The 24,151-nt window shown below is 46.8% G+C and overlaps 1 protein-coding gene and 1 long non-coding RNA gene across 4 annotated transcripts; both read left to right on the top strand.

The window, feature by feature from the left end:
• Window positions 1-1,594: 1,594 nt before the first annotated feature.
• GLUL (glutamate-ammonia ligase) lies at window positions 1,595-11,003 on the top strand. 3 transcript variants are annotated; one of them, XM_036443100.2, is made up of 7 exons: window positions 1,595-1,766; window positions 4,282-4,460; window positions 5,984-6,145; window positions 7,692-7,838; window positions 8,222-8,349; window positions 8,549-8,748; window positions 9,299-11,003. In XM_036443100.2, the coding sequence occupies exons 2-7, from the start codon at window positions 4,295-4,297 to the stop codon at window positions 9,615-9,617; spliced, it is 1,122 nt and encodes a 373-aa protein (XP_036298993.1). In that variant the 5' UTR covers window positions 1,595-1,766; window positions 4,282-4,294; the 3' UTR covers window positions 9,618-11,003. The 3 variants fall into 3 exon arrangements, with proteins under 3 accessions (XP_036298993.1, XP_036298994.1, XP_036298992.1); XM_036443099.2 differs by lacking the exon at window positions 1,595-1,766 and adding an exon at window positions 2,653-2,775; XM_036443101.2 differs by lacking the exons at window positions 1,595-1,766; window positions 5,984-6,145 and adding an exon at window positions 2,650-2,775.
• Window positions 11,004-17,636: 6,633 nt separating this feature from the next.
• On the top strand, window positions 17,637-22,620 carry LOC118721789. The gene is made up of 2 exons (XR_004988818.2): window positions 17,637-17,768; window positions 21,697-22,620. It is a non-coding gene; the product is annotated as an uncharacterized LOC118721789 (long non-coding RNA).
• Window positions 22,621-24,151: the final 1,531 nt, after the last annotated feature.

The following is a 24,151-nucleotide window of genomic DNA, read 5'->3' on the forward strand; positions in this document are numbered from 1 at the left end:
GTCATAAGATTCCAACAGGCAGCACCGAAACTTCACCTGGAATCCCTTACGCTTTACCCAGTCCAGAATGTCACCTGTCCGAAACATGCCAAGAGCCCTTTTGAGGTGGATGTGGCATCTGTCATTTTAAAGCACCACAGTGTTAAAACACACTCTTAAAGGGAGGGATGTTGACCAAGAAGCCACGTCATGAGTTTGTGGTCACAGGCAACACTTCTTTTCCATAGTTGTGGTACAAAAAATAACCAAAGGAACACACTTCTTCCCTTCCTCTTCTGAAGGCACTGAAAACATGCCTTCTCGGCCTTCAAAAATCTCCATTTCAAACACTGGGGCTCCTGAAAGATACCTTCAGATGGATTTCAGAGAATAAAAATAGAGAATGATGAAGTAGTAAAACTGGCGCATATATACATATGCATATATATATATATATATATATATACATTTGCATATATAATACACAAACACAATTACATCTGTTGACAAGCATGCATTTTGCAATTGTGTTTGTCTATGCATGTTCTCAACCACCGCTTCAAGGCTGAAGGGAGGGAGGATACTGATTCTTTTTCCGGATAAAAAGAAATAAGGCACAATAAATTACCCAAAAAGCAAATCCAGGGAGGATTTGTTTATGGAACCCTAAATTTTCTACCTACCCTTGGGCTATGCAAAGACCTCCCTTTCCTTTCAGCCGCCCTCGGGGAAGTGTGCACACAGAGAATTTCAATCCCGGTGGGCAACTCCAAAGGTCCTCTCTTTGAGAAAACCTTGATTTGCAGACAAGAAAACTTGGGCCCAGAGAGACTGGCTTGCTTTGGGGGTAACAGAAGGGGAACCAGGCAGGTCCCTCGCTTTGTTTCTCCTGCCCTCAGGTTCCTCTCTATGGAGGGTACCATAGACACAGCACGATGGCTATAAATGTGAGCTCGAAGACATCTGGTCATTCACCCAAACCCACCCAGGCCTACCCCCGGGGGGGGGGGGGTCCCCTCTCTGCACAGAGCTCCCCGAAGGCCCAGGGCTACCCGGCCCCTGCGCCCTGCGCCCCTCTCAATTTGCCACAAGCACGGAGAATGGGTCTGGGGTTGGGGGTGGAGGATTGGGGGGCGGGTCTCTAACAACAAAAGGCTAATTTATGTTGCACTGGGTCAGAATTTCCTACGGGGTCTTCTGTAGGACCTCCCGAAAGACAGGCCTCTTTTGCAACTTAATCCAACCTGACGGCTGCAGGGACCGAGGCTACAGCGGGCGGCTGGCGGCGCGCTTCCAGAGCCCGGGGGGCGCTGCAGGGACGCCCCGCGGTGGCGAGCGGAAGGACCGGGGCGGGCAGGGTCTTTCCTGCAGGAACTCACCTCGCGTGACGCAGCCCGCCCTCCTTCCCGCCCCTTCCTTCCCCTCCCTCCCTTCCTCCCCAGGCCCGGCGCCCCCTCCCCTCCTCGGCGTTCCTCCTCCCCCCCCAGGCCCCCTTCCCTTCCCTTCCTTTCTCTCCCGGCGGCGCCGCCCGCTGCCCAATGGCCGCGGTGCATCCGCCGGCCCGCCCCGGCCGCCGGCCGCCGGGAGCCAATCAGGGCGGGGGGGACGGCCCGGGCCGCCCATAAAGGCTGCGGGCGGCAGCCGGCCCCGCAGAGCCGAGGATGGGAGAAGAGCCGAGTGTCTGAGCAACACTCCCCGCGTCCTCTCTTCTCCTCTCTGCACCTCGCTCTCACGGCCTGCCCGCCCGGCCCCTTGCCCCCTGCCCCCGCCGCCTGCTCGCACCCCAGGTAAGCGGGGCCCGGGGACGCGGTGGCGCGCCCCGCGGCCTTGCGCTTGGCTGCGGTGGGGCCTGGGGTGGCTGGGTCGCGTCGCCAGGCTGGGAGGAGGGCGGGGACTTGTTGTGATCTCCCTCGGGCTGCCGGCGGCCCGAAGCGCCGCCCCTGGAGGAGGTCGCCCGGGGGTGCCGGGTGCACGGTGGCTAGATCGCCGGGTGGCCCCATGCAGGAGCGCGCCGCCCCCTTCCTCCGTGGGGCCTCCGCGGCGATCGCCGCGGTCTGGATGCTCTTCCCGTGGTTGCCGTGGAGGCTAGTGGCCTGGGAGTGCGGTCAGCTGCAGCTGCGGCCCCGTCCCGGGGACCTGGCCACTGTGACTGAACAATGGGGAGCCCGGGCAGCGGCGCAGCGGCGGGCCTGGCCGGTGGAGAGGGCGCGCTGTACCCCCGGGGTTGACGCTCCCGCGGTCCCCCCAGCCTTGGCCCTCCTTAGGGGTATGGCTCCCAGTGCCAGTCCCTGAGATCGGGCCGGGGGCCCAAGGGGCGGCGGGGCACCCAACTTTCGGGACGTTTTAATAGTAGGAAAGGGCTGCGCTCAAAGTGGATTGTTCCAACTACCACGGGGGAGCCCCAGGGGGATCCTCTTCGAGCCGCCGATCCTCGGCGTCGAGGGCAGCGAAGCAAGATGAAAATGACCGGGAGTCCCTGTCCTCCGAGCTGCCCTCCAACTGCTTTGGCTTCGTGGCCTACTCCATGAACCCAGGGGAGAAGTCCCGGGTGAAGGTGAAGACCACGAGCCACCAGCATTCGTCCTGGTGCGAGACCAACCGCCTGGTGACCCCCTCACCCTCCCCCGCGGCCTCGCCGGGTCCAATCCCCTCGCCACGTGAGACTCCCTCGCCCGTGAAACTCCGGACCATGTTCCAGCAAGAGCCGGACACGGAGGACAGGCTGGAGCGCCACAGCAAAAAGAGAAAGTCCAGAGACAGGAACCTTGGCGATCCGCTTGACCTTCTGTGGCTGGGGTGAGTGAGGAGCCCGGGAAGGAGGACCTCCAGCCAGCAGCAGCTGCAGAAACAGCTCAAAAAGAAAAGAAAGAAAGAAAAAAAAAGACAAACAAACCCGGCAGGACCCTATTTTTCTCTTCAACTAAGCTGTTGGCGACCAACTTGTGTCTCGGAAAAGAGCAGAAGATCCAAGATCTCTCCCCACCCCCATCCCCACCCCAGGCTTATGGGAAGAAGTGTGCTTTGATGTCTGGGAGGAAAGCTGGAGCCTGGGTTGTAGCTTTTATTGGGAGCAGAAGGGAGCAGGGGATTGATTGTTGCTTCTGGGCTTAAAAGAGGCAGGGGTGGGGGGTGAGGGTGGGATTGGACCCACCAAGTCTTCTGGACGGGGTCGGCAAAGTTCCTCTTCCCCAGGGGAAGGGCGAAGACATTGGAAGAAGCTGATGTTTTCAGCTGGGTAAACATGGACAGTTGCCCATAGAAACTTTGTCATTGTACTCCAGAGTTGCCCAAGTCATAGGAGGAGAACAATATGTTCCCTTTTGAGCCACCCTGCAGCCACCGATGGGGGGAGGAGGAAGGAGTGGTAGAACCGATTCCTCTTAGGTTTTGTGGCTTCGGAGTGCCTTCTTTTCCGAGATTTTGTGGGGTTTGGCTTGCAGTTTCTAGCGTGCGTCGGCTTTTGAAACTCCACATCTTCATTTAGAAGTGGGAATCCCCTCATTCCCTGAAAAGCTCTCTAGTGGGAGCTCAGCATGTCATTCTCAAACTTACCTTCTGAAGTGAGCATTTTGGCCTTGACGGATGTGAATTATGGCAGCCAGCGTGCTGCATCTTAGGATCCAGCTTGGATCAGCTCTTTTTTAATCTTGGTGGCTATCCTGACGGCAGCTCTTCTAGCAAGCCACCAGCCTTTTAAGCCTAGCCAACCCCCTTGTTTTGTCCTACCGACTATCTAAATGTGAGGTTCCCCTCCCCACCATGGTTTGGAGGAATCTTCAAAATGGGTTTTTTTATTGATCGACATGCCCACTGGGATGCCAGGCAAAGGGGGAAGACTCACCCAGAGACCATAGCAGCCAAGCCTTTCAGTGGCTGGGTTTTACTTGTATTAAAAGATCATGTCTGTCCTGTAAATTTGTGTGTCTGAACGTTTGTGTCTTTTGTTTTGGGTTCCCTCCCCGCCTCCCCCAGTGTCTTAGTATAAAAGTAAATAAATAAATAAACAAGACAGTTTCCCTGCCATGGCCACACTGAGAGAGAAAAAATAAATAAATAAAGCTTAGCCCTCAAAATTCTAGCTTGAGGAAGCTTATAAGGAGATTGTTGTCTTAATATAAATCTCTAATCCCCTGAAATCTGAGTAATAAATAGACCCTTGAGTGTGTCACTTCCAAAGGGAGGGGTCACCCCTCCTGCTGTGACTTCTTGATTTCATTGTCCTTATAGAGGGATTCCTGTAGTGCATTATTTTGGAATTGGTGTTCTTCATTTATTTTTTATTTTTATTTTTTTTCTTACCAGAACAACTTCCACCATGTCCACCTCGGCGAGTTCCCAGTTGAACAAAGGCATCAAGCAGATGTACATGTCCCTGCCTCAGGGGGATAAAGTCCTAGCTATGTATATCTGGATTGACGGAACTGGGGAAGGATTGCGATGCAAGACCCGGACCCTGGACAGTGAGCCCAAGAGTATAGACGGTGAGCAGAGTGGGGAGTCTGTGCTGGGTGGGCGGCCTGAGACCCAGCCACTCGATTGGGCCTCTTTGTTGTTCCGTTTGGGAAGCTTTTCTAAGGCAGGGCTTTTCAGACTTCAGTCAACTCAACATTAAGCTCTTACTCTGCCTCAAAGCACGGGAACAATGGACTCCTTTATTTAAATGAAATCTTGTGTGTTAAGTCAGTATATAGAAGACAAAAAATAAAGCCTGGTTTGGGGGTATAAGGGGACTGGGTACTTTGCCAACTTGAGTAGCCTTTAGTTGGCCTAAGGCACCCCCAGGAACCCAGTTTGTTAACCACTGCTCTGATCTGACTGAGACACCTACTTTGCAAACTCTTTGAATACTGTGTTGAACTCATATCATTGGGGTTCTAGATGCAAAGTCATCACCCTAAAGTGTTTTCTTAGAAGGACTAGCCATTCATGTGTTTTTAATGGATGGCACTTTTGGAATTTTTAAAAATATATTTTTATTGATTTCAGAGAGAGAGAAAAACAATGATGAGAGAGAATCATTGATTGGCTGCCTCCTGCACATCCCACACTGGGGACCAAGCCCATAACCCAGGCATGTGTTCCAACCGGGAATCGAACCATGACCTCCTGGTTCATAGGCCAGCACTCAACCACTGAGCCACACCAGCTCCACTTTTGGAAATTTTTAAATAATCTTATTACTTGTTCCTCTAGCAGTCATTATATGAGTTGTAGCCTTTCTTTTTTTGGTCTAGAGGAAGCCATAGCTCTCCTCCTTCTAGAAAAGGGGATCAGAGAACAACTGTCACTTCTAACCTACTTTTAGGATAGCTGCCTCTTCTGATAATTTGACATTTGAGTGAATGAATGGCCATAATATAAGACATACATTGCGTCCCTGCTATGGTGGCGGGTTTTAGAAAGACATTGGGGATACAGGTAAGGGTTTGGTCTGTGCCTTCGGAGTACTCAATCAGCTGGAGAGAGGAAGACACCAGGCCTTTTAAGAATAGTGGGAAAAGTGGATAAGTGGTGGTGTGGGACCATCCTAGAATAAGTCATTCTGCTGGTTGTCTTGTTTCCTCATCTATAAAATAAGGACAGACCATAGACACAGTCAGGGCGGGGGTGATGAATCAGAGAAAGAAGAAACACACAGACGGTCTCGTGGGGGAATTGATGATCCTTGTTTCCCCTATTTCAATATTTTAAATGATGACTGAGTGCTGATGTCAGAATATTTTAATTTGTCTCCTTAGCGTGTCCGGTGGTTTTATGTAGGGAAGAAACATCGTTCTTAGCATGTTCTTGTGGCTGTTATCTCTTTAAGGAAGTGATGTAAGGGTCTTACTAGAACTCAGAACTCTAGAGCTACGTGCACACGTCACAGCCCACGTTAATAATAGTGGCAGACATGAATCACTGACTTTCGAGAAACGAGAGTGTAGATGGGTACGTGAAGGGCTGCATGCTACCTGGAAAGCTGTGCATTTTTTAACTTAAGTTTCCTCTCTTTTCACCCCAGAGTTGCCCGAGTGGAATTTTGATGGCTCCAGTACTATGCAGTCGGAAGGCTCCAACAGTGACATGTATCTCATTCCTGTTGCCATGTTTCGGGACCCTTTCCGCAAGGACCCCAACAAGCTGATATTCTGTGAAGTCTTCAAGTACAACCACAAACCCGCAGGTGGGAATAGATAGATATGGATACCCCCGCCCCAATTCATGAATGGAATAAAGGGGGAGGATATTGCCAAATTAGCAATGGGGAGACTAGACTGTCTTGGAATGTTTCGGGAGTCTAGGGGGTCGGTCGAGCTTCTCTCCACCTTGAACTTCCTCATTCAAAGTGGTAAAGTGGGCCATCCTCCTGTGGTCTATTGGTTGCATAAAATTGAATTCTTCTAAATCTGTTTGCTGGTGGAGTCCCCCCCAGGACGTAGTCCGGCCTGCCTGCCTGTAGATTTTTAAGAACATGGTTCTGAAGTTAGAACGTTGGGTTTGAATTTGGGATCTGCCGCTTCTTAGCTATGAACGTGGGCAAGGTGTTTATTTCCTATCCTTCATTTCCCTCATTCTAAAAGTGAGTAATAAAATCCACCTTCTAAAGTCGCTGGAAGGATTACGTGAGTTAATATGTGCAAATCATTGAGAACAGTTTGACATCAACGATTGGTTGCTGTCTCATTCCAGACCGCTTGCTTTCTGCTTTGTCTGTCCACTGACTGAAACGTGAGCCTCTTGGTTCATGGATGACATACATTTGCCTTGAGGTTTGCTGTACCCGCACCTTTGGGTTTCCTCAGGCATGCCTATTGTTCCCAGTTCTCAGCTGAAATCTCACTTCTGTAGAGTCTCTTGCTACACTTTGGCATTGGGTCTTCTTGGCAAGTCCCTGAATGACTAGACCGTAATGCCTTTGTTCTGAAAGACCGTATCATGGTGGCAAAGGGCGTGAGCTCTGATGCAAAGACACTCATGGGTTTCCTGGCTCTGCTGCCTGCCTTGTAGTAACCTGGGCAGGCCACCTCACATCTCTGAGCCTTCCTTTCTCGCTGGTAAAGGTGGAGATGTATAATACCCTTCTCAGGGTGGTTAAGAAAACTCAATTGTGGATTGATAGAGACCTCTTAAAATGGGTCCTGGGGCAGAGTGAGGCAGTCAGTATGCCTGTATTTACTTATTTTAAAGTTCCGGTCTGGCTTAGAAATTGTTTCCGCTTGAGCTCATCTCATTGTAAGTTTTTCTTTTGCACTATCCAGTTCTGTATAACTCAGCACTACATCTTCTCACCTAAATGCAAGGCTCCCAATACACAAGTGATTCAATAAGAATTGTAGATCTGGCTCTAAATGCCCAAGAAACTTGGAATGGATCTGACTGTAGAAGCGGCTGTATTGTGAATAGACAGTTTTAAGTGCCTGGCATCAGATCCTTAGGAGGTGGCCAGCATGCTGATAAGGTGAACACTTGTGCTTTCCTGGAGCTACTGTCATGTGACTTGATTAGAACAAATTTTGGGGGAATCTCCCTACAAGTGTTTATAATTACAGCATCTCCCATTTGCCTCTTTCATACCAAGGGGACCCCGAAAGGAAAACGGGGCCAGGTTAGCTTTTACTCAACACTTTGGCTATGCGGATTCGGAAGAAATTTTCCTCCCCATCAGCACCAGAGATGTATATTTGCCCAGATGTCTCTAAAGGATTGTTGACTCTCTTTTTTCTCTCTAGAGACCAATTTAAGATATACCTGCAAACGGATAATGGACATGGTGAGCAATCAGCACCCCTGGTTTGGAATGGAGCAGGAATATACTCTCATGGGCACAGATGGACACCCCTTTGGTTGGCCTTCCAACGGCTTCCCTGGACCCCAAGGTAAGTCTCCTGGGTGAGAGGTCAACTTGCTCCTCCCCGGCTGCTTCATTGGCGAGGAAAGCCTCTTTCCCCAGAGATGGCAGGGACTCCTTACGGATCAGAAAGCTCTGGGAGTGTCCCTGAGCCTGGCTGGAGTCATACTTCGCCCTCACATTACCCCAGACCCAAACATAGATGTTTAACCGTGGATCCTGGGGGAAAACCTTTGGCTCCATGGAGGAGCCCCCTGCTCTGTTGCCCCACTGCCAGGTGAAGGCAGGAATGGTGATTTCCGGAGAGCCAGTGTCTGAGCTTTCTGATTGCTGACCTTGGGCGATACATCTTAGGTGGGAAGGGGCGTTCTGGATTTCCTCTCTTGACATTTCGCCTTGATGCCTCTCCAGGTCCATACTACTGCGGCGTGGGAGCAGACAGAGCCTACGGCAGGGACATTGTGGAGGCTCACTACCGGGCCTGCTTGTACGCTGGCATCAAGATCGGAGGGACAAATGCCGAGGTCATGCCCGCCCAGGTAAGCGGCTCTGCTCTGCAGCTTTCCCCATCACTAGGCAAGTAGGGGCTTTTTGGTAGTCAGGACTGCTGATGCTCCCCTCCTTAACCCGAAACCTAAAAGGTGGGTGGACTAGAGGTGAGAAGAGAGCGGGTTTCAGAGCTTCTGAGTGGGGTGCGCCGTTGGCTTTATATTCAAAGCCAATCTTCTTGTTCTCTAGTGGGAATTCCAAATAGGACCCTGCGAAGGTATCGAAATGGGAGATCATCTCTGGGTGGCCCGTTTCATCTTGCACCGAGTGTGTGAAGACTTTGGAGTGATAGCAACCTTTGACCCCAAGCCCATTCCCGGGAACTGGAATGGCGCAGGCTGCCACACCAACTTCAGCACCAAGGCCATGCGAGAGGAGAACGGTCTGAAGTGAGTGCCTCCTCCCGCTGTGGCCATCTTGTCTCTGTGCAAGGAGACTTGCCAGGGATGTGATGTATTTGGGGATGAGCAAGCACGACTTCCTAGTTCGGACCTTAGCTTTTGCCACGTGGCTTCAAACACTGTGGCTTCTAATTCTGTGGTTCTGTTCCTATTTGGAAAGTGTCAAAATTACTCCAGGAATAGAATTCAAGGGTGGCGATAGATAAAGTGGACATAGATAAAATGGCATTTGAAAGCCTTCAGTAGGAACTAAGGAACAGTACAAGCATGTGAATGAATGTAATGCTTATGGGTAAGAGGAAGCCTGGGATCTTTTCATTCAACAAGTGTCATGTACTGGATAGCGACACTATTCTGAGCACAGGGACAGGCGGGGTGTTTGCTCTGCTAGAGCGATGGTGAGGTGAATTGGGAACTGGGAAAAGGCTTTGATAGCTAAGTCACTCCATTCTTAAATCCATACCTGCTCCTGCCCCTGAAGGACAGATTTCCTGGGGGACACAGGTGGACGGACCCTCATCTTTTCTGTTTCCTCTAGGTACATTGAGGAGTCCATCGAGAGGCTGAGCAAGCGGCACCAGTACCACATCCGAGCCTACGACCCCAAGGGGGGCCAGGACAATGCCCGGCGCCTCACCGGATTCCACGAAACCTCTAACATCAATGACTTCTCCGCCGGCGTGGCCAACCGCAGCGCCAGCATCCGCATTCCCCGGGCTGTGGGCCAGGAGAAGAAGGGGTACTTTGAAGACCGGCGCCCCTCTGCCAACTGTGACCCCTTCGCGGTGACGGAAGCCCTCATCCGCACGTGTCTTCTCAACGAAACTGGCGACGAGCCCTTCCAGTACAAGAACTAAGCGGACTAGACTCGCAGCCATCTAGCTTCTCCTAACTACTTCTCCATCCTGCTCCCACTCTCGCCCCTCTGTTGTCATAACAAATGTAACTCAAAAGGGCAGAATATCAAGGTCCTTTTTTATTCCCCGTGCCCCGTTAATATCTCTTGCTTTCTTTGGCCGGGTTAGAGTGGTCAAGTTCTTAGTCTCTTACACACACACATCCTTCTTTTCCCCCCTATCACTGAAGCTTTCTAGTGTGTTAGTGGGGAGGGGGGAGTGGGGAAACATAACCACTGCTTCACTTAATCAGGTGTTTGTCCAACGGGCGTAGCTATCTGGACAGTGAGCATAGTATTTGTGAAGGGAGGGGGAGGACCTTTTTCTTCTTTGAGGTAGCTGAAGGGGATAGGAGTGCTGGGCTTGCTCTGGGACTAGGTTAGATACTCCCTTTGGTTGGGAAGTTCCATAAAAGTTGATAAGCAGCTTCCTAATGAACGTGAGAATTAGGAAAGGTGGGGGGCAGCAGGCAGGAAGCCCTCTTACCTGCCAACTGTGACCCCTTCCTTCGCAGGGGCCTGCTTCCCTGGCCTGGGGCTGAGGGCCCTCACTGGAAGGCAAGCCCAGCATAAAGGGATGGGATGGGTTAGTAGCCCTACCTTCAAAGAACAAGTTCTCATTGCTTGGTCCTCCCGTTTGCAACACAAATCAGAGTAGTATTTTTATATTTAAATGCAAAAACAAAAAAATTATATATATATGGGTGTGCAGATACGTGTGCTTTTTCTAAAGGAGAAAAACCATTCTGGTCACCGGGAGCCAGATTTGAGGCCAGAAGTCTTGTTAGAAATAAGGCTCTCCTTTTGAGGAGTGTTGAGAAGTTGGCTGTTAGGAGCCATTAAACCTTCACTACCATGTGAGGGTTTCTCTGTGCCCTGCCTGCCCTTCGGGACACAGGTTGGCTAACAGGAGCAAATAACAGCAGACACCTGAGCCCCATGGCTTTAGTTTAGAAAGACACGTATGCACAGGGGTTGAGAAATATGAGTTGGCTGGTCAACTTGAGCATGTATGTTACTGACAAAGGGGGTATTGGGTTATTTTCTGGGGGACTAGCATGTCACTAAAGCAGGCCTTTTGATATATTAAAATTTTTTTTAAAGCAAAACCAGTTTAGATTTTAATCATATTTGTAGGGATTTGAAGTCTGACGGAATTGCTTGTTTGCTTCCACGGCCTCCTTCCTGTCCCCTCCTAGAGGGGACGGAGACGGGACTGGGGTTAAAACACTTGTAATTTTGTATCCTGGTGTCTGTTCTGAGTGTGAAATATTCCTTTTCGTTCGTTAAGATTCTGAGGAGTTATTTTTTTCTTTTATAATAAAAAAACCAACAAACCCCACCTTCATCCCTACTGTTCCTGGCTGTTTTTGTGTTGGCTGGGGCAGCAAGCTGGCTGTGGTTTTTTTTTTTTTTTTTGCCATGACGACTTCTCATTACCATGTACAGTATGTTCAGGGTTAGATAACTCCTTGTAAACAAACTGTGAACTGCCCAGAGCAGCTCTAAATCAACCTAACATTTATAACTTCTGACTTGCTTCTTTTTAAATCCCTTTGTGCCATTTCATTCCCTCCCCTACCAGAAAGGGGGAAGAGGAGGGGGGAACATATGTATTTAAGAGGCCAAATAAGTTAGTTTACCTGTTCTTGGAATTAAAAATCAAGTCCTATTGCTGAGCAACTCTTGTTCTTTGGGTATTTGGCATCTCTAGATTAAGGCATATCTCAGCCCTAGAGACTTACAATAGGGTACAACCCTCCTCCACCCCAAACCCCCGGTCTCAGAGCTAGGCTCTGACCTCCCAAGCTGTAACGTTGTTTTGAACCACTCCTCTGCCTTCATTTTATAGCAGCCTGAAGTATTTGTGTTATTAACTGGTCTCCATTTCATCCTCTGCCCAGCTGCCAGTGATTCATCTAAATGGCAAATATTGACGGCGTTGCTACCCTGGTTAAAGCCTTCCGCGGCTGGGTGTGCTCGGGGCCAGCCAGCCCGTATCCGCCCTGGATGGGCCTTCCTGTGCTCCCAGACCAGTGAGCCGCCTATGTTTCCCCAAAAGCTCATGGTACTCCTCCGTGCCCTTGCCCTTGGTCCCTTTACCTGGCTCGTCCCTGCCTTAGTTCATGTCTACATCAGGCTGGGCAGGAGCTCCCTCCTGCTCCACAGCATTGCATCATTTCTAGCAAAACCACTAATTCATCCAACACTGGAACCTAAGGTGTCCGGTATGTGGCCGGTCGTAATCACCACACTCGGTTCATGTTACTGTTTTTAAAGATAGTGTCCTCAGTTTGGAGTTAACTGGGGCCTATTACAGCGAACAAATGACAGTTTTCTTTGGGCAGGTGCCTATTTTGCTCTAGTCTTTGTTTTTTTGTTTTTGTTTTTGTTTTTTTAGATTTTTCTAGGATGATTGGCTCCTGGCACAATTTGATTTTCAAAGTAGGATGGATGATCTTACGTGTGAGTTTGCACCTACTATGTTTCAACATGATTATTAAGAGTGCCCCCTATCAGTGCTTTCGTGGTTTCACTGATAAATGATGTGGTGGTGGTTATTTCAACTGGAGTTCTTCATCTTCTCTTCGCTGGGTCAGTCTTGCCGTAGTGGAGGTATACTCTGCACAGCGCAAGCGCTGGATTGAGGCGATGACTTGAGCACTTTGATTTTTTGCTTGTTGAAACCAATTCCCTGACAAAGATTACGTGAAAAAAGAGTAATAGGATCACAATTTAGGTGGGAACAACGAGGGTATTTCCTTCTCTACCCTTCTGCCTGGAATTAGATTTGACCTGCAGGTCACAATGCAATTCTCTTGTATTTCAAAGGTGTTTTTTATAGCTCATTTAACAGACACTGGGTTACATGATAACTTTATCAGCGAGATTAAACAATGACAGCCAAGCCTTCAGCCTTAAAGAGACAGAGGCCAATATTCACAAAAGGAACTCTCGATGTTAAACATGGAGCGTTCCCTCCATTTCATCCTGCCAGTCAGAGAAGAGTTAAAGGGTGGCTTGCACAAGCTCACAGGATTGCCAGGAGCTGAAAGAAGATTCCAAGGAGTTCTGTGGAAGCTCCTAAGCAAACATTTGGTTCTGGGGCTTCACCAATTTCATCAAAGGCTGCTCTTAGATAATTTCTGCTACTGCTCGGCTCTTGAGTCTGCAAAGTAACTTGCTATCTCAAAGAAAGCTCATCACTCAATAGAACTTTCTGACTACTTCATGAAGGCAGGAATCCTGCTTTTCTTTCTCAGGACTGTATCCCCAGACCTGTCATATTGCCTGTAGTGCTTGCCTAGTAAATTAGTGTTCAGTATCAGATTTGTGAGCTCTATGCCTGCAACTAGCACTATCGGGTGGTATCAAACCCTCATGAGGTTTTAGAGATTTGACTGTGTGTTAACCCCAGTCATGGCACTAAGCAAAGTTCTGTTTTACTGAGCTTTTCATGACACTGCTGACTTGGTTAATTCTGATTGAAGGTATGCTGCCACGAGCCTCGTGTTGCTTTATGAGTTATCACTAATATAAAGTGGCAATTCATGTCATTCCAGAGGCCTCAGGTAAATTGCTACTGTAAACGGTTTGAGCTGATCAGGGCCCTGCCATTTTATAGCTTTTAGTTCAATCACCAACACTCATTTTTAACATGTCATATTTGAGCCCTGATCGATTTGGCTCTGGGTATAGCATCAGCCTGCAGACTGAAGGGTCCCAGGTTCGATTCCGGTCAAGGGCATGTACCTTGGTTGCGGGCACATCCCCAGTAGGGGGTGTGCAGGAGGCAGCTGATCAATGTTTCTCTCTCATTGATGTTTCTAACTCTCCATCCCTCTCCCTTCCTCTCTATTAAAAAAAAATCAATAAAATATATTAAAAATGTTGTATTTGAGCCCAGCTGGCATGGCTCAGTGGTTGAGCAGCAATCTATGAACCAGGTCACAGTTCGATTCTTGGTCAGGGCACATGCCCAGGTTGCAGGCTCCAATCCCCAGTGTGAGGAGTGCAGGAGGTAGCTGATCAATGATTCTCTCTCATCATTTCTATCTCTCTCTCCCTTGCTCTCTGAAATCAACAACTATATATATATATATATATATATATATATATATATATATATATTATTAATTTTTTTTTTACAGAGAGAAAGAGAGAGGGATAGAGAGTTAGAAACATCGATGAGAGAGAATCATTGATCAGCTGCCTCTTGCACACCCCTTACTGGGGATGTGCCTGCAACCAAGGTACATGCCCTTGACCAGAATTGAACCCGGGACCTTTCAGTCTGTAGGCTGACGCTCTATCCACTGAGCCAAACCAATTTTGGCAACAATATATTTTTTAAGTCATGTTTGATTTTATAATATTCAGATAAATGCTCAAACACATATGTACAATATAAACATATATATATATATATATATATATATATACACACACACACACACACACACATACACGCAATAGGTACATGACACAGGTATCCTACATGAGTGTTTTGCCAAGGATATAGTATTTTATAAAAGAGAAAGGAACTTAGGAACATCTCTTCCAGAAGCTGTACACAAAAACGAATTCATTGGGTTGAGAAGCTGTCACTGGGAACAAGAAGGCGAAGCATAGAAGTTATGATTACTGTTAAAACATGGCTCTACTGCCAACCCTTTCTAATTCTGCCCTTTCCAGAACTTTATAGCCAGGAGGTTCTTGGGCACTGTCAACTATTTGTCTAGAATTCATTTCTCAGAGCCCCTCTGATGTAAGGGGGTGGATGATATCCTAGACCTAGTCCCATGTTACAGAGGAAGTGTCCATGCACTTCCTGTTATCATTTGACTAATTGCTTTTTTAAGTGGCTGGGACCTCTTTCCCATGGGTCTCAGATGGAGTTATTGGCATTGTCGTGAGATTGTAACTTGCCTCAGCTTGCTCAACTCCTCCACCATAGGGCCTAGTCAGCAGACTTACTGACTTCCATAAAAATTCAGAATAACTGCTCCCTTGTGACCATTATACTGCTCTATAGACATTAAATTGGAAAGGCATTCAAGGTACTCCAAATTTAATAAATAAAATGGGGGCCAGCTAAGCACCATTGTTGGTGTTTTCATGCAAGCATATGGATGAAGAGGTCAAGTGAATGGAAATTCTTTTCTTCCTCTTCATGTCTCTACTTCTATTGCTGCTGGAAGGGTACACACGTGGGAATCCTCCGGTGTTTGTGGGGTTCTTGGGGCACTGCTGAAATAGGAGCACTTGGGGCACTGCTTCATTTCAGAAGCCCCCACGGGAGGATGAGAGGTGGTAGAAGATTTTATTGGCATGATTATAATGTCCCATTTCCCCTGAGCCAGTGCTAAAAGAGGGGCATTGGGTGTTCAATAGAGTCAGTAACAAAGCCAGCATCCATGGTTTCTGTTCCCTGTTGCGGACAGGATTCAGGCCAGACTCAAGTCCATTAATCCATGTGTGAAATCCAACATGGTGGTGTGCATGTGTGCACAGGGGAGCACTGCCCCTGTAGCAGGAGTCTCAAGAGGGCCTGGGGCCCTGCAGCCAAGAGAAAGAAGAAGGGCTGAACTTTGGGAAGTTTACATATTTATATTTTTGAGCGCTTGCAGCGGCCACGCCCATCCTGGCCAATGACCTGTTTCTAGGTGTGATTGATGGGCAATGTGCCTCCCAAAGATTCCTATATTCTTGCCACAGCAATACCAGGAGGAAACCTAAGGGGGGCACATGAACATGCCTGCCTGAATAATCAAGATCTGGACCCCGGGACATCACCCTGGGGACAATGTTAAAATAAGTCACTTCTAGAAGTATGAACATAGTTGTATGTCCCTGCCCTTTTGTCTACACATCTATTGAAAAACCAATAAACATTTCCAGGGGCTACAAAATGAATGGGGATATTGCCAAGTTTTTAAGAGAGTGCTGACTGAGAATTTCAGAGGGAGTGACAGAAGGTGGAAGGAATGGAAGATTCTTGTCTAGTCCTCACATTATGTAACCAATTGAGTCTCTCTTTACCAGTACCCACTCCCTCCCTTGTCTCTGACATGTTCCCCCTCCCCCCCTTTGCCTTTGAAGAGATTGGAAAGCTCCAGAACCGAGTGATTTGGTCTTCAGAGAGACTTAGATACCCTTGGTGCACTTGGAGCATGTAAGCCCTGTCCTGCTGATCCGCCTTGCAAAGAGTCCAAGAAGCTGAGAGGTGCCAAGCACCAGGTGTTTTCTTTTCACTCTGGTTTTTGCCCAGCCTGGCATGGCAGGCAGCGGAGTTATTTTGCTTTTATAAGCCATATTATATAACTAAGATCTCGAACAGCGATGCTGAGCCAATTTAGAGGTCATTACAGAGTGGGAGGGAAAGAACAATCAAAGAAATGGAGAGAGACTAGGAAAGAGAGCAAGGAAGGAAAAGGGAGAGGGAAAAGAAAAAAAAAAAGAGGGGACAAGTGGAGATGGAGGGAGACCATTTCATTTGTATAATACTACTGGCTCCTATGTTCTTGGTCTCCCGTGACAGGATATGCAACCTGGAAAGTTCTTTTTTTTTTTTTTTTTTTTTTTTTTTTTTTTTTAATATATTTTATTGATTTTGTACAGAGAGGAAGGGAGAGAGATAGAGAATTAGAAACATCGATGAGAGAGAGTCATCGATCGGTTGCCTCTTGCACACCCCCTACTGGGGATATGCCCGCAACCAAGGTACATGCCCTTGACCGGAATCGAACCCGGGACCTTTCAGTCCCCAAGCCGACGCTCTATCCACTGAGCCAAACCGGTTTCGGCTGAGCCAAACCGGTTTCGGCGGATATGCAACCTGGAAAGTTCTTTAGCCCTCCTTTTAACTGGCGAGGGAGCAGCCTTTAGTTCACACAGTCTGTGGAGGAGCTCGCTGAGTGCCAGCTGCCTGCAGGCATCACCCCGGGCCCAGTGGAGTCCCTGCTGGAGACTGCAGCAGCCTGGTGTGGCGCAGTACTCAGTGTTCCTTGTGGAAAACAAACAAGCAAGACATTGTCTCCACTCACCCAGCCTCCGTGCTGACTACAGGAGCTGGTGAGTGAGGAAGCCCCAGTGGGAAGCCTTTTTTCTTTTGAATTTCAGAAGATGATAGCTCACTTCCAAGAAGTTGGATAGACATCAGGAGCAGAAGTCAAAGACAGGTGTTTTGCTTTTATTTTGTTTGGGGGAGGCAGTAAAAGGTATGCTCAATAACTGTGTTTGTATTTGCCAGTGATTTTATCCAGGTTCGCTGTAGGACTTTCACAAGCCACTAGCATACAGGATACTATTTCTTAATAAGCAAAATAAAGAAATAACATATTCCAAACAAATGACAGATTAATCACACTATATAGTTCAAGGCAAGGGGAGGAGAAGAAATAGAGTCCAAATTTAATATGACGTATACCTTTATATATTTGGAGGCGCTCAGGAGAGCCACTGCTCAACCAAGAGCTGATTTCCAGCTGCCAGCACAAAAGTAAAAGTACTCTGTTGCTAAGGCACGTTGCTAGGGAACAGAGACGCCGGTGCTGGTAGGTAGGCTGATAGCTTTCTAGGGGTTTCATATGAGGCATAGCACCACCATCGGGAAGAAATGTCTCACCAGGACTCGAAAGAATGTCCTAAAGTTATTTGGAGTTTTTAGGTTTAGGGAAGGGTCACCTGGCCCAAACGTAAAGTCTCAAATATCCCTCACAAACCAGTAGTTATAGTCTTAAATGTCCCCTTGCCACAGCTGCTTCTCCGTGTGTTCTTATAGATAAGACCCCAGTGGAGCCACCGATTGGCTGCTGACTGCTTATCAATGACAGCAGATGTCGAATGGTGACATCATGACATGACTTACCTCATTCTTACATAACAGCGATGTGGGATAAATGACATCCTGACACAACTCACTTCACACTTCTATCAAAGCAACCCTGGGTTCTTTGTTCCCTAGCAACGTGCTCTAGCAACAGAGGACTTTCACTTTTTGACGCTGGCAGCTGGAAATCAGCTCTCGGTTGGACACTGACTGTTGCTGAGTGCCTCCTGGTATAAAAAATATGGATCCAGAAAAGAAAGAATCATTTGATGTGAACCACAGGTAGAAATTTATCTGCTGAGATGAACTCTTCATGGTCAACCGAAAGCCCATTTGCTGACAAGGACTCCTCATGGACTCTGCATACAGGGCAGAGTTTCAGACTGAAACCCTCCGGCTTCCTGCTAGTCTGAGTCAACCACTGCAGGGAAGCCCTAGTTTTGTCTTTTGACCAATGGACGGAGACCTGCCCCATCCAATCAGAACTGCACAGCTATATTTCATTTGCATAGAAAGCAACCAATCAGAACTACTCCACAACAACCAACCAGATTGGCATAATTCTGACCAATCAGAACCGGACGAACTTTGAAACTATATTTGCATAACATTGGACCAATAGGAAACTTGGGTGGGAGGGAACTTCCTCTATGAGAGGGGGCATCCTGTTTCAGTAGAGTTCGCTTTTGGTGTTTAGGGTAAGCTTCCCCCGGTAGGGTCTCCCTTTTCTGTACTCGTTACTGGAGTAACAGAGCCCATTCTTTTGTTTTAACTTTTTTTTGTTTATTTGTTTTTTTGTGGCGTGGCCTCAGCTTTGTTCTAGAACCCAGGTTCTTGCTGCCTGCGCTTTTGCCTCCGTCTCAGATTTTTACTTCAGGGAAGGGAAGCCGTCTTTACCTCAGGGAGGCTGTTTCTACCTCAGAAAAGCCGTTCTTTGTTCCTCGCTCAGGGAAACTTTTTTTGTTGTCGGTTTTTTTTAAAAAAATATATATATTTCTATTGATTTCAGAGAGGAAGGGAGAGGAAGAGAGAGAAAAATCAATGACGAGACTCATCGATCGGCTGCGTGCTGCACTCCCCCCACTGGGCATCGAGTGGGCAACCCGGGCATGTGCCCTTGGCCGGAGTCGAACCCGGGACTCGGACTCTTCAGTCCACAGGCTGACACTCTATCCACTGAGCCAAACTGGCTAGGGCTGTTTTGTTTTGGTTTTGGTTTTCTTTTCTTTTTCTCTCTCTTTTTTTTTTTTTTTTTTTTTTTTTTACCTCAGACAAGCTTTCTTTCTTTCTTTTTTTTTTTTTTTCTTTTTTAAAATATATTTTATTGATTTTGTACAGAGAGGACGGGAAAGAGATAGAGAGTTAGAAACATCGATGAGAGAGAGTCATCGATCAGCTGCCTCTTGCACACCCCCTACTGGGGATGTGCCCGCAACCAAGGTACATGCCCTTGACCGGAATCGAACCCGGGACCCTTCAGTCCCCAAGCCGACGCTCTATCCACTGAGCCAAACCGGTTTCGGCATATTTTTTTTCTTTTTTTTTAAACCCCAGAAAAGCCTCTTTTTTCTTCCTTGTTCAGGGAAGTGATTTCTTTCTATCTCACTCGGTGCAGCTTCTTAGCACCTTGGTTTTCTCTCTTTGCAAAGTGGAATCTTCCCGTTGGTATTTTTTTAACTAGAACTGACTCTCTTCGGGGGTGGGCCCGGGAGAAAACAGAGGAAGATCTCGAAAGGAGTATGTCATTCCCTTTCTGACCTGAAAAGACTTATATGGAAGGGCATGGGTGGATCGCATTCTGAAATAACCAGATGAATTAAGCAGGAAAACAAACAGCTTGAGTTATGGCTCTCAGCTTCCCGGGCTTCCCACTTCTGAGTCGTAGGAGCTAGAATGCAACCCTGGGCATCTTCAAGATAAATGACGGGGGATAGAGGTGCAAATAACGAAAGGAATATGGAAGCCAAGTATGTTGTCTCTCAGAAAAATGCTTTCTAGATCTGGCCCTGAAGAGCAAGCCTCCCATCTGCTTAAAGTATTCCTTGGACATTCTAAGTTTTGCTTTCCAAAAATCAGAGGACTTATTTGTATGCTATTTGCTTTTCATTGGTGGGGAGCCATTAGACTGAGCTAGAACTACCTTTCACACACACACTTTGTCCTCAAACATTACAACCATGGAAGAGATGGTCCTCTAATATTCCAAACCAACCGAAGAGTTTTGTGTTCCTGGTGCCACCATCACATTCCTACTTCAAGTTACTATCATCTCTCACTTCTGCTTTAGCCTTGCAAAGGGTCTTTCTCCTTCCACTCTAGGCTCTAAATAATGTATTCCCAGCAGCAAGGAAAGTAGTCTTTTAAAATCCTAAATCAAATTGTGATCCATCTCTTCTAAAACTTGAAATATATGTACTTTTTTTTTTTTATTGATTTCAGAGAGGGGAAGGGAGAGGGAGAGAGAGAAACATCAGTAATGAGAGAGAATCATTGATCAGCTGCCACCCAGGCATGTGACCTTGACTGGAATCGGACCTGGGACCCTTCAGTCCGCAGGCCCACGCTCTATCTACTGAGCCAAACCAGCTAGGGCTCCCCTCCCATTATTATGACATGAATCAAAGAAGTGCTCTAAGCACTTTCATCATGCAAATCATTTGAGTGGACACAAAGTCCCTCACTCTTGGAAAACAGACTTTAGGGAAGGCAGGCAAAGCTTCATGAATCTACACAGGGAAATATTGCCAGCCAGCCCAGCCCAGTGAGACCCAGGAAGGGCATTTAGGAGATTTAGTGGAGACACGGTAACATTTTAAAGTAGCTCCATGCAGGCATTGGACTTAACGAGACTCAGAAATGGCGCTGGCCTTTGGCACTCAGGTTGTTTAGTGATTTGTTCATATGTTTGTACTGCTTTATTTACTCTTAGGAGTTAACCTATAAAGATGGTGACATGATCCTTTCAAATTTCATTTAAAATTTTGACTTTCTCCCACCTCCTTTAGACCATGTCTATATGGAAGGTAACTTTTGGCTCCCCCCCATAAAAGGGAAAATAAACACTAGACTTAAAAACTTTAAAAAAGAAGGCCTGGGCTTGGACACTGACTCAGTCAGTTATAGCTTAGAAAGATGTTCCAAACCTTCCTGGCATGTTGAAATCACTGGCAGTCTCTCAGATAATGTTAGAGGAAGTGAAAATTGGGAATCCTTTTGGGAGGGCAATTTGCAAATCATTATTTGCCAAGCACATATCCCTTTGACCCAGCAAGTCTTCTTCTAGGAATGGATATGCTTGCATATGTGCATAAAAACACGTACAGGAAAGATCATTGCCGCATTGTTTATATTAGCAAACAATTGGAACCAATGGATTAGATAAGTATGGCTTTTTCATATGACTTATGCAGCATCTAAGAACAATGAAGGAGATCTATGTATACTGATAGAGAAATTGGAATTAAGTTAAAAAAGCAAGGTGCAGAAGAGCATATTGTATTTTACTGTCTCTCTGAGTATGTGTGTGTGTGTGTGTGTGTAAGAACACATACTCAGAGACACACATTCTTATCTGGTTGTATTCATAGACTATTCTTGGAAAGGTTTATAAGTACTCGTCATGACTTGCTCAAGACAAGACTAGAAGACATTGTGATGTTTTCTCTACAGTTTAGTGTTGTTGTTTTTTAATCATGCATTTATGATATTTCTAAAAAACAAACATCTACACTTTTTAGCACCTTGGCACTACATCAGTGAAGTAGAAATGTCTAATCCCATTACCTTTGGAAAAATCACTTAATCTTGCTGAGATTTTTCATCACCTATAACACGATTATAAAGATGTACAGCCCTCAGGACTAAGTAAGGCCACTATGTGGACGTGCTGAAGCACATGAGTAGGGAGCACAGAAGATGTTTAACAAATGCTTTTTAGTGTCCCTTTCTGTCACCCGACCATAGGTAGCAATATCTGCACGTCATCCTTCATGGCTTGGGTTTTCTTTCTTAGGCCAGGAAAGTTGCTGTGCATGCCACAGCTATTTAAATCAACTGACCTTTCCTGCTAAGGCCACCTCTATCTTAGGGGAGGGGGGGTGACTAAGGTTGCTGATGACATGTGTTGGGAGGTGGGGCAGGGGTGGGGCTGTGCCTTCATCAGATCCATGTGACCTACTGGCTCTTATGCTCTGCAAATTTTTCTTGATAGAGACGCCTGCCAGCCTGGCTGTAATTCCAGAGGAGATAGAAATAGCAGAGCTCATGGCTCCAACTCCCATCCTCCCTTTGGCCAGAAGTCCTTCTCCGCAGATGCCGGAGTTTTAATTTCTTTCATTGCCTTGGCTACCTCAAGCCTCATCCTGGGGTGATGGAACTTTGTCAGAGCATCAGGATTGGGCTGGCATGCTTTCCAGAGGCCGTGGCCTAGAGAAGCACATAAGAACATTTCATTATCTCCTTAGGAGGCACGGTCAGGATGTCATTGTCCCTCCTGTTTCCTTCAAGCCAAGTGACCCCACCAAAGGAAGTCATGTGATTGAACCCACCACCACCATCTCCATCAACTCTCCTTGCCCCCAACCCCATCATATAATCTAAAGAAAAGCACTGTGCTTGCTAACTCCAGAGAGTAAACCCACTCCACACACACTGCTACAGCAAACTCCTGGAGTTAAGCTGAACTTGCTCAAGCATGAACGCCTGAAATAGTTTCCACAAATGCTGCTAATGTGTAAGAAACAACTTATATAATGCAGAGTTCCTTTGATCCTCATAGTTTACATTTCTAGAAGGTTTTTTGCAAATTGTTCATTTTATGTATCCACGAGGCTGGGCCATGGTGCCCAGATACTTGATCAAACATTATTCTGGATGCTCCAGTGAAGATGTTTTTGGATGAGATTAACATTGACATTGGTGGATTTGGAGTAAAGCAATTTACCCTTAATAATGGAGCTTGGCTTCGTCCAGTCTGTTGAAGACCTTAAAGAAACAGATGGTCTTCCCTTGAGCAAGGCTCAAATTGCAGTTCTTCCTGAATCTCCAGCCGCTGGCCTACCCCATCTGGGCTCACCCAGCTTCCACAATCACGTGAGTCAATTCTCTAAAATAAAAGTCTCTTTCTATATATTTACATCTATTTATATGACATATTTACAATTTTTCCTGTGAGCAAACAAAACCTAATTAGTTCCTATCAACATCTGCTGAGAGTCTAAACAAAGAAAAACATGCACTGGAAGCAGTGAAATATATTAAATGTTAAAAATCAAACGATGGAATTATGGTTGATTTTCATAACATACATGTTTAATAATGAGAATGCATTTTATAGTGAAAATATTTAAAATTAATTTCTCAACAAGGAGGTTTATGTGATGACAAAATAGAATTTTAAGGGAAAACAAACTTCAAAGTGAAAACAATGGTGTTTTTGCTATGGAAACTCAAATAGCCCAGGACTCTTTTTCAATCTGCTGCTGCCATTGCTCAGGTATTCCCTGAAAGGAGGGCTGCTTGTCTTCCCAAATTCAGATGTGATCAGCAGTCGGAGGGCCTGCCAGGTGCACACCAAGCTCCACCTGCGTGCACTCAATCACAGCTAGTTTTCATTTGACTCTCAGGACTCCTACATGAGAGGTAGGTTACTGTCCCTTATCTGATGCCCATACTAAAGCTTCAAGTAAGGTGACCAGACGTGCCGCTTTTGGCGGGACAGTCCCGATTTTTAACAATTTGTCCCGCATCCCTCGGTGTTTTAAAAAAGTCCCGACCAAAAATCGGGACTGTTTTAAAACGCTGCGGGACAAATAGTTAAAAATCGGGACGCCTGGTCACCTTATAAGAGGTAATGTACCTGTATGTCACTGACTTGCAATTTTTTGATTTTTCAACTTTATGATGTTGCAAAGCGATGCGTGTTCATTAGTACCTGCACTTTGAATTTTTATCTTTTCCTGGGCTAGTGATAGTCAGTGCCATCCTGTGTTATAATGCTGGGTAGCAGCAACCAGCTGCCGCTCCCGTGAGCTACGTGACCATAAGAGTAAACAACCCATACTGTGTTGCGTGCTTTCAGTTTTTGTTTGGATGTTGTGTTTTGTGTTTTTGCATTCCATCATGTTTATAATATGCCATCTATGTCTCCTACTTCCTGGTGATAAGAAGAAGAGGAAGGCAATTATTATTTTTGCTTAAGTGCACATAGCAAGTTAAGAGGCAGAGCCAGCATTTGAACCCTAGTCTCCTAACTGCAGCCCCCTAGCTCTTGCCTCCATCCTGGCTATCTTTCCTGAGATCCCAGGAGGTGTGGGAGAGGGCAACACCAAGAGTCTGGTTCATTCTAGATCAGCTTTTATATCAGAGGAAGTGGGATGTGAAACAATGCTTATGAACAATTTTTTAAAAATATATATTTTATTGATTTTTTTTACAGAAAGGAAGGGATAGAGATAGTTAGAATCATCGATGTGAGAGAAACATCGATTAGCTGCCTCCTGCACCCCCCCCCCCATTGGGGAAGTGCCAACAACCAAGGTACATGCCCTTGACCGGAATCAAACCCAGTACCTTTCAGTCCGCAGGCTGACGCTCTATCCACTGAGCCAAATTGGTTTCGGCACAAAATTTTTTCCATACCATTTCCTGAGGCTTATCACCCTCAC

The sequence above is a fragment of the Pipistrellus kuhlii genome, unplaced genomic scaffold (genome assembly GCF_014108245.1).
Source record: "Pipistrellus kuhlii isolate mPipKuh1 unplaced genomic scaffold, mPipKuh1.p scaffold_m20_p_18, whole genome shotgun sequence".
NCBI classification, from domain to species: Eukaryota; Metazoa; Chordata; class Mammalia; order Chiroptera; family Vespertilionidae; genus Pipistrellus; species Pipistrellus kuhlii.

Bases quoted from the DNA above. Each gene is read 5' to 3' on its own strand.
- GLUL (XM_036443099.2), top strand. From the start codon at position 2,669: ATGTTCCAGCAAGAGCCGGACACGGAGGACAGGCTGGAGCGCCACAGC. The intron at 6,146-7,691 runs GTGGGAATAGAT...TTTTCTCTCTAG, and splicing joins GTACAACCACAAACCCGCAG to AGACCAATTTAAGATATACC. The intron at 8,749-9,298 runs GTGAGTGCCTCC...TGTTTCCTCTAG, and splicing joins CGAGAGGAGAACGGTCTGAA to GTACATTGAGGAGTCCATCG.